The sequence below is a fragment of the Capra hircus genome, chromosome 4 (genome assembly GCF_001704415.2).
Source record: "Capra hircus breed San Clemente chromosome 4, ASM170441v1, whole genome shotgun sequence".
Taxonomy (NCBI): Eukaryota; Metazoa; Chordata; class Mammalia; order Artiodactyla; family Bovidae; genus Capra; species Capra hircus.
The window spans coordinates 15,422,813-15,439,382 of record NC_030811.1 but is presented as its reverse complement, the minus strand read 5'-3'; the positions used below and the strand labels follow the sequence as shown (position 1 = coordinate 15,439,382).

The 16,570-nt window shown below is 41.5% G+C and overlaps 1 protein-coding gene across 1 annotated transcript in view; it reads left to right on the top strand.

Annotated features, from left to right (window-relative positions):
• WEE2 (WEE1 homolog 2) overlaps positions 1–10,982 on the top strand; it is a 29,578-nt gene extending 18,596 nt beyond the window's left edge. The window contains exons 6-11 of the mRNA XM_005679535.2: positions 1,003–1,149; positions 1,741–1,848; positions 1,980–2,065; positions 2,910–3,080; positions 3,937–4,079; positions 10,826–10,982. Of these exons, the coding sequence (XP_005679592.2) occupies positions 1,003–1,149; positions 1,741–1,848; positions 1,980–2,065; positions 2,910–3,080; positions 3,937–4,079; positions 10,826–10,982 (812 nt within the window). The remainder of the gene's footprint in view (positions 1–1,002; positions 1,150–1,740; positions 1,849–1,979; positions 2,066–2,909; positions 3,081–3,936; positions 4,080–10,825) is intronic.

The window sequence follows — 16,570 nt, the reverse complement described above, 5'->3', positions numbered from 1 at the left end:
ATTCTTCCTTCTTAATGTCACCTACAGTTCATAAATTCTTTCCTAAGGACATTTCCAGGGAAAAACAAAAACCTTCTATTTAGCACCTCCCCCCTTTTTTTTGGTTTCTGAAAGGTGCTGAATTCTCCGTTCTGAATTTATTTGAATGTGGCAGTTCAACCTTTACATTCAATTTTACATTAGAGAGTTTTAAATATAGATTTCCTTAAAAGTATAGTTACCATCTCAGACCCTACTGTTCTGATACACACTTGAAGGGGGGATTTACAGGCCTTATAACTGATGGGGGTCCCAGAATTCTCTAATTTGACTGAGGAGGCTACAGACAAATGCTAACTAATGAATCAAAAGGTTCAGAAGCATTCTAATACCTTAGGGCAGGGGCATCTGAGGTCAGGTAGTCAGATGAGCTCAGGGCTTATCTTTTTATTGATAACAGTAATAGAGCTGATAAACACAGTGGCTCAAAGAGGGTTTAGGTGTACATGGAGGTTTTATATTTTCTTTGGGTCAGCCATCATTAAATGTTCTTATTTTGTGATATATGTTTTAATGGAAGGAAACTTGAAATCAATTACATTAAAGTTACTAATGGCCTATAAGCACTAGCTTGACACCAACATGGAATTATTCATCGATACCATAGTAACTATATGACTAGGCCTGACTGATCTTCTGTTGATAACAAGGTGAAGCTTTTTAAATGTTAGCTGGGGGCATACTCAAGGCAATAGAGCCACATATTAGCTACCTAGGATATAGCATTTTCTTTTTGCTCTTTAAAGGTCCTTAATTATTCTTTCCGATATGTTTGTGGTATAGACAGGGAGCTGATATTCTGTCTATGGGAGAGACATAATATCACACCGACACTGAAGCAGTTGAGACTTGTTCGACTGAGTTCATTCATGAGGAATGTATTGAATAAGTACTAGGCTTTCATGTATAAGATTCACACCTTTTTCTCTCACTCGGTGGGGCTATTCTGTTGTTCTTTCCTAGGTGGGAGCTTGCAGGCTGCAGTAACTGAAAACGCAAAGTCTGGCAATCATTTCCCAGAGCCCAGACTCAAGGACATCCTTCTACAGATTTCCCTCGGGCTCAAATACATCCACAACTCCGGCATGGTGCACCTGGACATCAAGCCCAGTCAGTCCGGCTCTCCTCTGCTCCTCTGGCCGTGTTGATTCCTTCCCCATTGTTGTCAGAATCTGTGCCTACATGACTGTCAAAGAGGCTGTTAGCTGGCAGAATCCCTCCACGTCCCTCTCCCCCTGCCCACATTTCAGTCAAACAGCTTTAACTACTTTCCTATTGCTCCAAGAGGACAGAAAGAAAAGACTCCCAGATAGTGAAGCCCAAGTATGAAAATAAGTATTGAATTTACTGCATAGATAAGAGACTCCATCCTGACTGTTTACAACTAGTGGGTTAAGGCACTCATTCATCTGAAATGCAAGGAAATGTTACTATCCTGTGTTGTTGATTATTTCTTTGTTTTGAGGTCACCAGCCTCTTCAAAGAGGTTTGAGGTTTAAGTTCCACTGAAATAGGTATTATCAATCGCTGAGCTGTTTGGAAGTAGTGTGAGAGATTCCATGGAAGAAAAGAAACCTTGGTGGTCTTGTTACCTGCACACACAGAAGAGGAGGATGATTGAAATGTCATTTACAGAAAAGAGTCTTTGAGGTGAAAAGGTTTAGGAATCATTCCTTACGACAGTTCTATATTTTTTTTCAGGTAACATCTTCATTTGTCATAAGATGGAAAGCGACTCTCCCGTAGTCCTGGAAGAGGCTGAAAATGAAGCTGATTGGTTTCTCTCTGCTGATGTGATGTATAAAATTGGCGAGTCTGTTTTGTAACTTGATTGGTATACTCTTATCCTACAAAATGTATGCTGATGACTCTAATCCATTTATTCCAGTTTTAAGAAAAACATGCTTTGAAAGAACTCTACTTCTTTTTTCTTTTTTTAGGTGACTTGGGTCATGTGACATCAATAAGCAATCCCAAAGTGGAAGAGGGGGACAGTCGCTTCCTGGCTAATGAGATTTTGCAAGAGGTATAGATTTGGGGAACAAAGGGTTTTTAATAGTCCATTGAAATGTTTGCAAAGAGGGTGGCTCAATCAATGGATTAATCAACATTTTTTGCTGTTTTTTTGTAAAGTTCTTTTGCTATTTCTAATATTTTTTAGAATTCTTAGCATTATGAATTTCCTAGCAGGAAGGAAGCCTTTATTGGTCCAACCCAACCTTTATTATGAGACTAGCCTTTTGACAGCACCACCAGCCTTGGTCACTGAAATGGCCTTCAGTTATTGCTCATCTTTTAACATGTCTATGAGTCTGGCCTAGGAAGGATATAACTTTCTACAGGATGATAGTTGGGGGAAAAAAGAGGAGTCTTTCCTCTTTATGATCAGTCAATCTAAGTTTCAAGCCTTTTTGAAACTGAGAGAACAAAAGAGTGCTGAGATTCTGCCTCTGACTCTGGAGGGCAGCATATTTTTTTAAAAAATTTATTTAATTTTTAATTGGAGTTTAATTACTATACAATATTGTGATGGTTTCTGCTATACATCAACATGAACCAGCCATAGGTACACATACGTCCTCCCCCTCCTAAGCTGCCCTCCCATCTCCTCCTCCATCCCACCCATCTAGGTCATCACAGAGCACCAGCTTTGGGTTCCCAGGACCAGGGCAGTATTACTCAGGTGGATTGATGCCCTGTCCTCTGTCTTCTCTAGAAAGAGACTACTAACCATAGCAGATATGACCTGCCCACTGTGTCTGTTTAAGGTCGTGTGTGTTCAAGCAACTCTCTCTTAGCAGTTGTATTTTAGTCTAGACTCGCCTCACTTGGCAAGCTAACCAGCCTTCTTGTCTTCTTCTGTTTTGAAGAATTATCAGCACCTCCCCAAAGCAGACACGTTTGCCTTGGGGTTGACCATCGCGGTGGCTGCAGGAGCAGAGTCGTTGCCCACCAACGGCACCGAGTGGCATCACATTCGTGAGGGGAACCTTCCAGACATTCCTCAGGAGCTCTCCAAGGAATTCCACCAACTACTCAAGGTGCTGTCTCTTGTGAAGAAAAGATGGAAATGTATTTTTTTTTTAATGTCTTGGCAAGTAGATGTCTACCTATTTCTATGTGTAAATCGTCCTTAGAGTTAGTTGATACTTATACTTACTGAGGAGCTCAGTGTTGGTCCTGTGCTAGGTAATAAGTCTATGCTAATTCATTTAATTCTCACAACAGTCCAGAAGGTGAATATTGCTATTCCAAATGCCAGTAAAGGAAGACTGAGTTTCAGCAAAGTGTTGTGACTTGCTCAAGGATACATACTAAGTAGTGGAGTGGACTCTGAACGTTGCTCCTCAAATGGAAGGGTCAGTGTTTCCTTCATTATTTGACACTAACTGCTGTTTACAGTGAGGTATTTTCTACTGTATTCCAGTCATCTTAGGCTCTAGACACCCTCTGAAGACAAAGGCTGTAGGAATACTGTCATGGTGGGATATCCTTAATTAATTTTAAGTGAAAAATGGACACATGATGGAAGTAAGTGAGCTGAACTAGCAGTTGGGTAACCCAGGTTTTAGTCTTGGTCCTGTCAATAACTCGGACAAGCCACTTTATCTCGGGACCTCAGTTTCCTCTGTTGAAAATTAAGACATTAGACTAGTTCAATCAGCTTTAAAAGAGGATACTTGAGAAAGTCAAAGGTATGGATGATGGATGCTATCACATAAGGATAGTATTTCTGTCCTGGGTGAAGCTAAGTTTTTATTTATTTCTTTCCTTTGCACAAAGGAGAATTGAGTTTCAAAAAACCCACCAGCAGAAGCTGGGTTGGAGTTGGTTGGGTGGGCAGATTTTCTCAAGAATGAAACTTCTATTTCCTCCCTTTTGGTCCCACCTCATCAGAACATGGTCCACCCTGATCCAGCAGAGAGACCGTCTGCAGCAGCTCTGGCCAAGAGTCGAGTCCTCTGTCCCTCCCTGGGGAAAACAGAAGAACTTCAGCACCAGCTGAACTTGGAAAAGTTAAAGACAGCCACACTGGAAAGGTAGATTTTTGGATGCTGGAGTTGAGGAAGAACCTATTTATGTGGTACTCACAATGACAACCGGTCTGGTGTATCTTCTCTATGGATTCAAGTGGAATCTAACATTGTGACACAGAGGCTCCTGCTCACAAAGAGGGGCCCTGTGTAACAAGGGGATAGATGCTGTATGAGTAGGCAGCTTGAGAGAGACAATTCCAGTTAATGCAAATGATTGCAAGGAAATACAACTGATAAAGAAAAATTAGGATTCTAAGTGACAACAGTATTCAAGTAACTGGTAGATGACTACCCAAAGTAAGATAACCATAACTAAGGTGGGAAGGGACCCACTCAGTTCAGTCCAGTTCAGTTGCTCAGTCGTGTCCGACTCTTTGCAATCCCATGAATCGCAGCACGCCAGGCCTCCCTGTTTATCACCAACTCCCGGAGTTCACTCAGACTCACATCCATCGAGTCCGTGATGCCATCCAGCCATCTCATCCTCTGTCATCCCCTTCTCCTCCTGCCCCCAATCCCTCCCAGCGTCAGAGTCTTTTCCAATGAGTCAACTCTTCACATGAGGTGGCCAAAGTACTGGAGTTTCAGCTTCAGCATCATTCCCTCCAAAGAAATCCCAGGGCTGATCTTCTTCAGAATGGACTGGTTGGATTTCCTTGCAGTCCAAGGGACTCTCAAGAGTCTTCTCCAACACCACAGTTCAAAAGCATCAATTCTTCGGCTCTCAGCTTTCTTCACAGTCCAACTCTCACATCCATACATGACTACTGGAAAAACCATAGCCTTGACTAGACGGACCTTTGTTGGCAAAGTAATGTCTCTGCTTTTGAATATGCTATCTAGATTGGTCATAACTTTTCTTCCAAGGAGTAAGCGTGGCTGTAGTCACCATCTGCAGTGATTTTGGAGCCCCCCAAAATAAAGTCTGACACTGTTTCCACTGTTTCCCTATCTATTTCCCATGAAGTGATGGGACCGGATGCCATGATCTTCGTTTTCTTAATGTTGAGCTTTAAGCCAACTTTTTCACTCTCCTCTTTCACTTTCATCAAAAGGCTTTTTAGTTCTTCTTCACTTTCTGTCATAAGGGTGGTATCATCTGCATATCTGAGGTTATTGATATTTCTCCTGGCAATCTTGATTCCAGCTTGTGTTTCTTCCAGTCCAGCGTTTCTCATGATGTACTCTGCATAGAAGTTAAATAAGCAGGGTGACAATATACAGCCTCGACGTACTCCTTTTCCTATTTGGAACCAGTCTGTTGTTCCATGTCCAATTCTAACTGTTGCTTCCTGACCTGCATATAGGTTTCTCAAGAGGCAGGTCAGGTGGTCTGGGATTCCCATCTCTTTCAGAATTTTCCACAGTTTATTGTGATTCATACCGTCAAAGGCTTTGGCATAGTCAATAAAGCAGAAATAAATGTTTTTCTAGAACACTCTTGCTTTTTCCATGATCCAGCGGATGTTGGCAATTTGATCTCTGGTTCCTCTGCGTTTTCTAAAACCAGCTTGAACATCTGGAATTTCACGGTTCACGTATTGCTTAAAGCCTGGCTTGGAGAATTTTGAGCATTACTTTACTAGAGTGTCAGATGAGTGCAATTGTGCGGTAGTTTGAGCATTCTTTGGCATTGCCTTTCTTTGGGACTGGAATGAAAACTGACCTTTTCCAGTCCTGTGGCCACTGCTGAGTTTTCCAAATTTGCTGGCATATTGAGTGCAGCACTTTCACAGCATCATCTTTCAGGATTTGAAATAGCTCAACTGGAATGCCATCACCTCCACTAGCTTTGTTCATAGTGATGCTTCCTAAGGCCCACTTGACTTCACATTCCAGGATGTATGCCTCTAGGTGAGTGATCACACCATCATGATTATCTGGGTCATGAAGATCTTTTTTGTACAGTTCTTCTGTGTATTCTTGCCACCTCTTCTTAATATCTTCTGCTTCTGTTAGGTCCCTACCATTTCTGTCCTTTATCGATCCCATCTTTGCATGAAATGTTCCCTTGGTATCTCTAATTTTCTTGAAGATCTCTCTAGTCTTTCCCATTCTGTTGTTTTCCTCCATTTCTTTGCATTGATCACTGAGGAAGGCTTTCTTATCTCTTGCTATTCTTTGGAATTCTGCATTCAGATGCTTGTATCTTTCCTTTTCTCTTTTGCTTTTCACCTCTCTTCTTTTCACAGCTATTTGTAAGGCCTCCCCAGACAGCCATTTTGCTTTTTTGCATTTCTTTTCCATGGGGATGGTCTTGATCCCTGTCTCCTGTACAGAGTCACGAACCTCATTCCATAGTTCATCAGGCACTCTATCAGATTTAGCCCCTTAAATCTATTTCTAACTTCCACTGCATAATCATAAGGGATTTGATTTAGGTCATACCTGAATGGTCTAGTGTTTTTCCCTACTTTCTTCAATTTAAGTCTGAATTTGGTAATAAGGAGTTCATGATCTGAGCCACAGTCAGCTCCTGGTCTTGTTTTTGTTGACTATATAGAGCTTCTCCATCTTTGGCTGCAAAGAAGATAATCAATCTGATTTCGGTGTTGACCATCTGTTGATGTCCATGTGTAGAGTCTTCTCTTGTGTTGTTGGAAGAGGGTGTTTGCTATGACCAGTGCATTTTCTTGGCAAAAGTCTATTAGTCTTTGCCCTGCTTCATTCCGCATTCCAAGGCCAAATTTGCCTGTTACTTCAGGTGTTTCTTGACTTCCTACTTTTGCATTCCAGTCCCCTATAATGAAAAAGACATGTTTTTGGGGTGTTAGTTCTAAAAGGTCTTGTAGGTCTTCATAGAACCGTTCAGCTTCAGCTTCTTCAGCATTACTGGTTGGGGCATAGACTTGGATTACTGTGATATTGAATGGTTTGCCTTGGAAATGAACAGAGATCATTCTGTTGTTTTTGAGATTGCATCCAAGTACTGCATTTCGGACTCTCTGGTTGACCATGATGGCTACTCCATTTCTTCTGAGGGATTCCTGCCTACAGTAGTAGACATAATGGTCATCTGAGTTAAATTCACCTATTCCAGTCCATTTTAGTTCACTGATTCGTAGAATGTCGACATTCACTCTTGCCATCTCCTGTTTGACTAATTCCAATTTGCCATGATTCATGGACCTGACATTCCAGGTTCCTATGCAATATTGCTCTTTACAGCATTGGACCTTGTTTCTATCACCAGTCACATCCACAGCTGGGTATTGTTTTTGCTTTGGCTCCATCCCTTCATTCCTTCTGGAGTTATTTCTCCACTGATCTCCAGTAGCACATTGGGTACCTATTGACCTGGGAAGTTCCTCTTTCAGTATCCTATCATTTTGCCTTTTCATACTGTTCATGGGATTCTCAAGGCAAAAATACTGAAGTGGCTTGCCATTCCCTTCTCCAGTGGACCACATTGTGTCAGACCTCTCCACCATGCACCCCCGTCTTGGGTGGCCCTGCAGGGCATGGCTTAGTTTCATTGAGTTAGACAAGGGACCCATGACAAATCCATTAAATCATAGGGCAGGCAGATATTCTCTCTTGATTGTTACAGAGCCTATGGCTGATTCATGTTGATGTATGGCAGAAGCCAATGTAATATTGTGGAGCAATTATCCTTCAAGTAAAAATAAATAAAAAAACAGCAAAAAAATTTTCTGTCTTGGCCCATGTTTAAGACAGAAGTATTTTTCTAAGCCTAAGGAAGCAATCCTATTTCTTACGCATGTAAGCTTGTATTCATGCATGCATTTATTAATCTATTCCTTCATTTAACAAGTAGGAATTAATTAGATAGCATGGATCTGATATTATAAAGGTCAGGCAGTGATGGTTGAGCAGGATCCTGAAGGCATTTTAAAGTAATCATTACATCCAGTGAATTGTTGAAAATATAAAAGGAGACGAAAAGACCCAGCATCAGGGTCATTTCCAATGAGTCAGTTCTTTGCATCATGTGGCCAAAGTATTGGAGTTTCAGCTTTCAGCATCAGTCCTTCCAGTGAATATCCAGGAATGATCTCCTTTAGAATGGACTGGTTGGATCTCCTGCAGTCCAAGGGACTCTCAAAAGTGTTCTCCAACACCACAGTTCAAAAGCATCAATTCTTCAGGGTTCAGCTTTCTTTATAGTCCAACTCTCACATCCATACATGACTACTGGAAAAACCATAACTTTGACTAGACAGACCTTTGTTGGTAAAGTAATATCTCTGTTTTTTAATATGCTGTCTAGGTTGGCCATAACTTGTCTTTTAAGGAGCAAGTGTCTTTTAATTTCATGGCTGCAGTCATCATCTGCACTGATTTTGGAGCCCCCCAAAATAAAGTCTGCCACTGTTTCCACTGTTTCTCCATCTATTTGACATGAAGTGATGGGACCGGATGCCATGATCTTTGTTTTCTGAATGTTGAGCTTTAAGCCAACTTTTTCACTCTCCTCTTTCACTTTCATCAAGAAGCTCTAGCTCTTCTTTTGCTTTCTGCCATAAGGGTGGTGTCATCTGCATATCTGAGGTTATTGATATTTCTCCCAGCAATCTTGATTCTAGCTCATGCTTCATCCGGTCTAAGATTCCGCATGATGTACTCTGCATATAAGTTAAATAAGCGGGGTGACAATATACAGCCTTGACGTGCTCCTTTCCTGATTTAGAACCAGTCTGTTGTTCCATGTCCAGTTCTAACTGTTGCTTCTTGACCTGCAAACAGATTTCTCAGGAGGCAGGTCAAGTGGTCTGGTATTCCCATCTCTTTAAGAATTTTCCACAGTTTGTGGTGATCCACACAGCCAAAGGCTTTGGCATAGTCAATAAAGCAGAAGTAGATATTTTTCTGAAACTCTCTTGCTCTTTTGATAATCCATGGATGTTGGCAATTTATTCTCTGGTTCCTCTGCCTTTTCTAAATGCAGCTTGAACATCTGGAAGTTCACAGTTCATGTACTATTGAAGCTGGCTTGGAGAATTTTGAGCATTATTTTGCTAGCGTGTGATATGATTGCAATTGTGCGGTAGTTTGAGCATTCTTTGGCATTGCCTTTCTTTGGGAATGGAATGAAAACTGACCTTTTCCAGTCCTGTGGCCACTGCTGAGTTTTCCATATTTGCTGGCATATTGAATGCAGCACTTTCACAGCATCGTGTTTCAGGATTTGAAATAGCTCAACTGGAATTCCATCACCTCCACCAGTTTTGTTTGTACTGATGCTTCCTAAGGCCCACAGGATGTCTGGGTCTAGGTGAGTGATCACACCATCGTGATTATCTGGGTCGTGAAGATCTTTTTTGTATAGTTCTTCTGTGTATTCTTGCCACCTTTTCTTAATATTTTCTGCTCCCATATAATTTCTGGTCTTTATTGTGCCCATCTTTGCATGAAAATTTCCCTTGATATCTCTGATTTTCTTGAATAGATCTCTAGTCTTTCCCATTCTGTTGTTTTCCTCTATTTCTTTGCATTGATTGCTGAGAAAGGCTTTCTTCTCTCTCCTTGCTATTCTTCGGAACTCTGCGTTCAAATGGGTATATCTTTCCTTTTCTCCAATGCCTTTAGCTTCTCCTCTTTTCATAGCTATTTATAAGGCCTCCTCAGACAACCATTTTGCCTTTTTGCATTTCTTTTTCTGGGGATGGTCTTGATCACTGCCTCCTGCACAATGTCACAAACCTCCTTCCATAGTTCTTCAGGCACTGTCAGATCTAATCTGTCTATAAGATCTAATCCCTGCAATTTATTTGTCACTTCCATTGTCTCAAGTATACTTAAGTCCAATTTCTTTTGGATACACAGTCCATCTTAGAATGATTAGCTTTAAAGTCCCCCCCGTCCCCAGATAATTTCTTGGCATTGAGTTGTGGAAACTCTAATGAAGACTTTAGTGAAGTAATCCTTCCTTGTAAGCAACTTCCTAATAATCCTTCCTAATATTTTTTTTTTTGCTCTATTTCCGCTAACAAATAAAATACAAATATATATGCTGTCACAGGAGTATAAGTATTCCTTAAGGTGTGGTGTGTATATCTGTGAAGCCAGACGTGGATGTACAGGTGTGTCATCGGTCATTACCGGTAGTGAGCACCCATCATGGAGATGAGGCAGATGCCTTGAAATTGTCTAGACCAGGGGCTGGCACACTCTTCTGTAAGACCAAGGTGGTATTTTATCCTTTGTGGGCCATATGGTCTTAGCTGTAATGACTCAACTCTGCTGGAGTGATGTGAAAGTGATCAGAGATCATACAAAAATGAATGTGAATGGCTGAATTCTGGTAAGGCTTTATTTACAAAAACGGGTGGCAGGCCAGATTTGACCCATGGGCTGTCCTTTTGCTGACCCCTGTAGAGTCGTCTCCTTATTTCTCTTTAATTTTAAAGACCATTTATGCCCCAATCAGTAGAATTCTGGAGAAGGCAATGGCAACCCATTTCAGTACTCTTGCCTGGAAAATCCCTTGGACAGAGGAGCCTGGTAGGCTGCGGTCCATGGGGTCATGAAGAGTTGGACACGACTGAAGCGACTTAGCAGCAGCAGCAGCAGTAGAATTCAGAAAGGCAAACTTGCAATGTGTTGAGGCACTTGTGTGCTAGCCCTTTCTAAAGATAATCACAGGAGTTAATTTTCTATTCTGCGTATCATTCATGCTTGTTTCTATAAATACTGAAATAAAAAGAAAAATCTATGCTGGTTTTGATCATAAATATCACCTCTAATTTAGGACTGAAGAATGTACACTTTTCCTTTTTCATTATCAGGGAACTGAAAGAAGCCCAGCAGGCCCAGTCCCCCAAGGATGGCCGCAGTGTCCCCGGGGTCTTTGAGACCCCCACCAGGTCAAGGAGTGCCAAACGTCTGGTAGGAGGAAAGAGTGCCAAGTCTTCAAGCTTCACCTCGGGGCAGATTTCCCCATAAGAACGTCTCTCCCATCAACTTACTCTCTATCCTCAAAACAGATACTAGCTGTGTCAACCTTTCTCATGTAAAGGGAGGAACTAACAGACTTGGGAGGCTGAAGATTTCAAGAGCCACCCTAATTTAGCATTTTCAGCCAAGATCCTACAGCCACCAAGGCTTCCTAGCAGCACTGGTGGCAGGCACTACCATTAGCAGCCATTTTTCTTCTCTTGTTAAGTTCCTACCACCACCTGTCAATAGCTCAGTGACTTCTCAGATTTGCTGATGCACAACGGGAAAGCATGGGCCTTTGAACTGAAAGCAGTCGCCCCCCACTCCCCCCCAGCCTGTGGACTACGTGGCTGCCTACCTACCTGCCTACCAACCAAGAATCCCAGGGACTCTTCTGGCACACAGAAAGAAAGTCAATTTTGTTTTGAGTTGAGGTAGCATTTTTCTAAGAAAGTATGCCTGGATTTCAACAACACTTCCCAGGCTAGATGATTTTATTCCTCAAAAAATTCTCAGTTGCTTTGAGTGAGTGATTTTCCTCCTGTATTCTCTGAATGGATGAATGGAGACAATCCCTTTCTCTGATACTGTTTTTACAAATTAAATGACTTCACTATGTGAGGTAGGTAGAAATAAGACTCTATGTGACTTGAAATTCCTGAACTGGCTATTAACTTTTGAAAAAAAAAAAAAAAAAACAAACACTGGCTAGAGGGTTTGAGGGAAATCTGATGTGGTTTGTTGTCCCCCAATCTATTTGCTTTGACTCTCTTGTAACTGTTAGAACAGGTTTTGATTTTTGAGTGTTACTAATTTCTCCTGGATTTTATGAAAAGTTGGCTTTGCTTCCTGTGATTTTATCCTATTTTATCCAAGTCCTTTACTCTGTATATATATTCAAAGGAATAGAATGTTTGTAAATAAAGTTTTTTTTAAAATCTTATCCAAAGCCAAATAGGAGTAAAGCACTCTTTTTTGTAAATATGTACCTAACAAAGAATGAGAAATTCATGTTGGAAACCACAGTAGGTAGGAGAGAGAATTTAGTAGGCTAGGGCTGACAGCTCTTGGCTTTAAGGCTCAGTTTCACAGCCTTCACAGCTACTAATGGCCAGGCTATGACACAAAATCATGTTGGTCACAAAAGCATTTGAGAACAACTAGCTGTGTCTTTTAATGATGTTACTCCTGTTGTGGCTTGTAGGCTTTTTGGCTGCCTTATTTTCTTCTTTTCCCTTAATTTTTAAAAGCAAATTAAGTTTTAAAAATTGAATACACCAGTGAACAAACCGGAGAAGGTGATGGCACCCCACTCTAGTACTCTTGCCTGGAGAATCCCATGGATGGAGGAGCCTGGTGGGCTGCAGTCCATGGGGTCATTAAGAGTCTGACACGACTGAGTGACTTCCCTTTCACTTTTCACTTTCATGCATTGGAGAAGGAAATGGCAACCCACTCCAGTGTTCTTGCCTGGAGAATCCCAGGGACGGGGGAGCCTGGCAGGCTGCCGTCTATGGGGTCGCACAGAGTCGGACATGACTGAAGTGACTTAGCAGTAGCAGCAGCAGCAGCGAGCAAACCATCACATCATTCTTACATTTTGGAGTAGCAATTTCTTCCCTTCAATTAAATGAGGTATAGTGCTCTGTACTGCCCATTGACATTTTTAAAAATTAGTCTTTATTCAAGTATTTTTTCTGTATACACTTGTGTATTTTATTTTTATTTATTTTTAAAATATATTGGAATATAGTTGATATTTAGGTTTTCAAACTGAATTTACTTCTTGCCTCCCTGACAATAGCCATGTCCCTTGCAGTATGGTGCAAGGTCAACCACACTTTGTGATTTTAAAACAGGTATATTATTAAAAGTAAGCAATGTATTGGCCTTCCCAGGTGGTGCAGTGGTGAAGAATCCACCTGCCAATGCAGGAGACACAGGAGACCAGTGTTTGATCCCTGGGTGGGAAGATGCCCTGGAGCAGGAAATGGCAACCTACTCCAGTATTCTTGCCTGGAAAATTCCATGGACAAAGGAGTCCAGTGAGCTTCAGTCCAAAGGGTTGCAAAGAGTTGGACACAACTGAGCAACTGAGCACAAGCAATATATAGCCCCACGTTCTGTGTCTACACCTGTCTTCTTCAAGTGAAGTGAAAGTGGCTCAGTCGTGTCCACTCTTTGCGACCCCATGGACTATACAGTCCATGGAATTCTCCAGGCCAGAATACCAGAGTGGGTAGCCTTTCCCTTCTCCAGGGGATCTTCCCAACCCAGGGATCGAACCCAGGTCTCCCACACTGTAGGCGGATTCCTCACCAGATGAGCCACCAGGGAAGGCACTGACAACTATTATTAGGGCCTGTGACCCCTTCTCTATGGCGTTTCTCAGAGCCTCTTCTAGCACCTGAAGCCAGACTGTTCGTTTCCCTCCCTTTCTCTCTGCTGCACTCCACAGAAGCAGGAAGTCACCAGAAGAGCAGGAAGCTGCATAGACACTGCACGTGACACGGACTGGCTCTTCTCTGGGCTCAGGGCTTACTCTCTTCCATTTCAGTTGGAAGTTGACCCCTGGCCTCAGCGAGAAGCTCCATCCTCAGGCATGAAGTTCTGTTGCTTAAATATGAACACTGACAATCAGGTGCCAACAGATCATCTTGAGTTAGAGAAACCTTATAAAGAGATACTACTGGGCTTTCCTGAGGCTTTCCTGGTGGCTCAGTCAGTAAAGAAGACACATGCAATGCAGGAGACTGCCTGCACTACAGGAGTCCAGAGTTCGATCCCTGGGTTGGGAAGTTCCTCTGGAGAATGAAATGGCAACCCACTCCAGTATTCTTGCCTGGAAAACCCCATGGACAGGGGAGGCTTGCAGGCAACAGCCCATTGGGTTGCAAAGAATTGACACAACTGAGTGACTAAACCACCAATGTATCTACCAATTCATAGAAGCTGTTGATCTAAAAGCTGTAGAAAGATGAACACTGAAAGATAAATGTCAATATAGTCCCTGAACAATTAAGTTTTAAAAATCTCTGTATGAACCATTATGTCAATCTTGAATTGCATAAAAATTGTTAGGTTGATTTTTTAAAATTTTAGAAAAAGTAGCCATGGTTAACTATAGAGTATTGCTAAAGTAGATTTGAATCACTATAAAATAGATGCTAGTAATTAGGTTAGGTTGGAGAAGGCAATGGCACCCCACTCCAGTACTCTTGCCTGGAAAATCCTATGGACGGAGGAGCCTGGTGGGCTGCAGTCCGTGGGGTCGCTAAGAGTTGGACATGACTGAGCGACTTCACTTTAAATTTTAACTTTTAACTTTTAACTTTTCACTCTCATGAATTGGAGAAGGAAATGGCAACCCACTCCAGTGTTCTTGTCTGGAGAATACCAGGGACGAGGGAGCCTGGTGGGCTGCTGTCTATGGGGTCACACAGAGTCAGACACGACTGAAGCGACTTAGCAGCAGCAGCAATCAGGTTAGGTAATAAGTGCTGTCATTTTTTTCTAACAGTTATTATGAGGCTTCGGGAAAAACTGATTTAAGAGCAAAGTGAAAACTTTGATTAAAATAAAATCAAATATATAAAAAGTGTGCTTATACAGCGTTGGAATTGTCCAAAGCTTCCTATCTGTGAGAAAGTATTGCCAATCATGGTTTGTACCAGTTGATACCTACAGCTGAGACTTTCTTTTAATTTAGGGGAAAAAAAAGGCAAGGCCAAAGATAACTCTGTGGCTTTGGGCATACACTGTAGACTTGTCTCGTTCTCAGCTAGCTGAGATGAAAGGATGCAAAGGATGCTTTCATGCAAAGGATGAAAGCCCTGAATTATTCCACTAAGATCAGCGGTAATGGTAGCTGACTAAAGGCATGATGCTTTCACCACTTCTCAGTATTGGGAAGGTCCTTCCTTTCTGGGCCCATGGATGAACTACAGAAAAAGCTTATGATTATGTTAAAGAGTGGGTGCAGGTCTGTGCACATCATGAAGAGGTTTCAGGAATTCCTCACCAAAATGCAAACTGCAGATTTCTTGCAAAGGCAGTATGTTTAATAAATTTTTTTCTGCTACGCTTCCAGATTATTATTTTTTAAAAATTTCTAATTTCAGGCCTACTTGAGTATCCTTCTGTGTTCTATTTATTTGTTCTCACCTGTGGTCTATTCTTGTTTAAAGCATAACTGCTGACTGGATATTCACAAGAAGGTTCCTGTTCTCTAAGAGCTCACAGTCAATGGGGAAGAGGAGGTACCTTCAGTTCAGTTCAGTCGCTCAGTCGTGTCCGACTCTTTGCAACCCCATGAAGGTACCTCCTTCATGGGCATTTAAATTTTAATACAAGATAAGACTTAGGGTGTAAAGAAAGTGAAATGAGAGAACAAAGGAAGGATGATGTGCATAAAGAATTTTGAAATTACAGGAAAGAACACTTCTGATGATGAAGATAGAGCAAAGCAATGCTGAAGTATCTGCCATGTTGGGAAGGAGGATCTATTTGATAACAGAAGATGTTTTAACTCCATTCTGCCATGATTTCATACATCTTAATATGATTTTCTTTGTCAAAGAAGACAGCACTTGCAACTTTCTCCAGCCAACAAAGGAAAATGTGAATTGATAATTCCTGTCTGAGAGAGAATTTAGATTAGCCCAGATTCCCCACTAAGATATTCTTCATAAAGTTTTGCGTGTGACTTTCAACTTGCATGGTGCTTTCTGCCTTTTTTTTTTTTAATAAACTTTTCCACATTCCTTTCTCCAAAGTGTTTGTGAACAGAAAGAAAGAGGGAGTGATTTGTGGCCTAATAAAGAACTTTTAAGGCCAAGTGATTGGATGTGGATGAGCAGATGTGGGTGATCAGGGAGAAGTTTCAAAGGTGATTTCAAGTTCAGGTCTGGCAGAATCTTGGTACCATTAAAACACACAAGGCACTTAGAAGAGGGAAACTGGCTTTGAAGGAAAGGATGAATCTGGTTTTTCACTTGACTCAACAGCTCAAGTGAAAGTAGGATTTTTAAATAGGAAATCATCAGAGGGCAAGCTACAGTAGTAAATGGGGGCATGTAGGATGATTCATGTCTGAGCAAGGCCTGAAGGCAATTAACATGGTATGTTTCCAGGACAAAACATGTTTTAGGTGGAAGTAAAACAGGTAAGCATCATGAAATATACCAACTAGGAAGTCATACTATTAATACTGGGTTAAGGTATGTGTTGGAAACATGAAATAGTTCATATTTTTCCTTTTAGGGCAAAATTGGGCCATTGAAGAGTTTTAAGTTGGGTTCTGAGGAGATTTGCTGATTAGGATGACGTGGCTGTACATTTTCTAGAAGTTGGACAGTACCAGAACCAGATGATGGAGAGGCCTGGGGAGGCATCCCCCAGCCTGTATCCTACAGTCTGTCGGCCTTCCTCCCCCTCTGTCACCAAGGCCAGGATTAGTGGGCGCAAGACAAAATTTAAGGAATGGCTAGGAAACCCAGCATTCAAGACTAATGCTTCATTTTAAAATTATTAAAATTAATGAAATCCACAATGAATTCTAAATAAAGGCAAGATTGGTAAGCTTAAGTTAATTA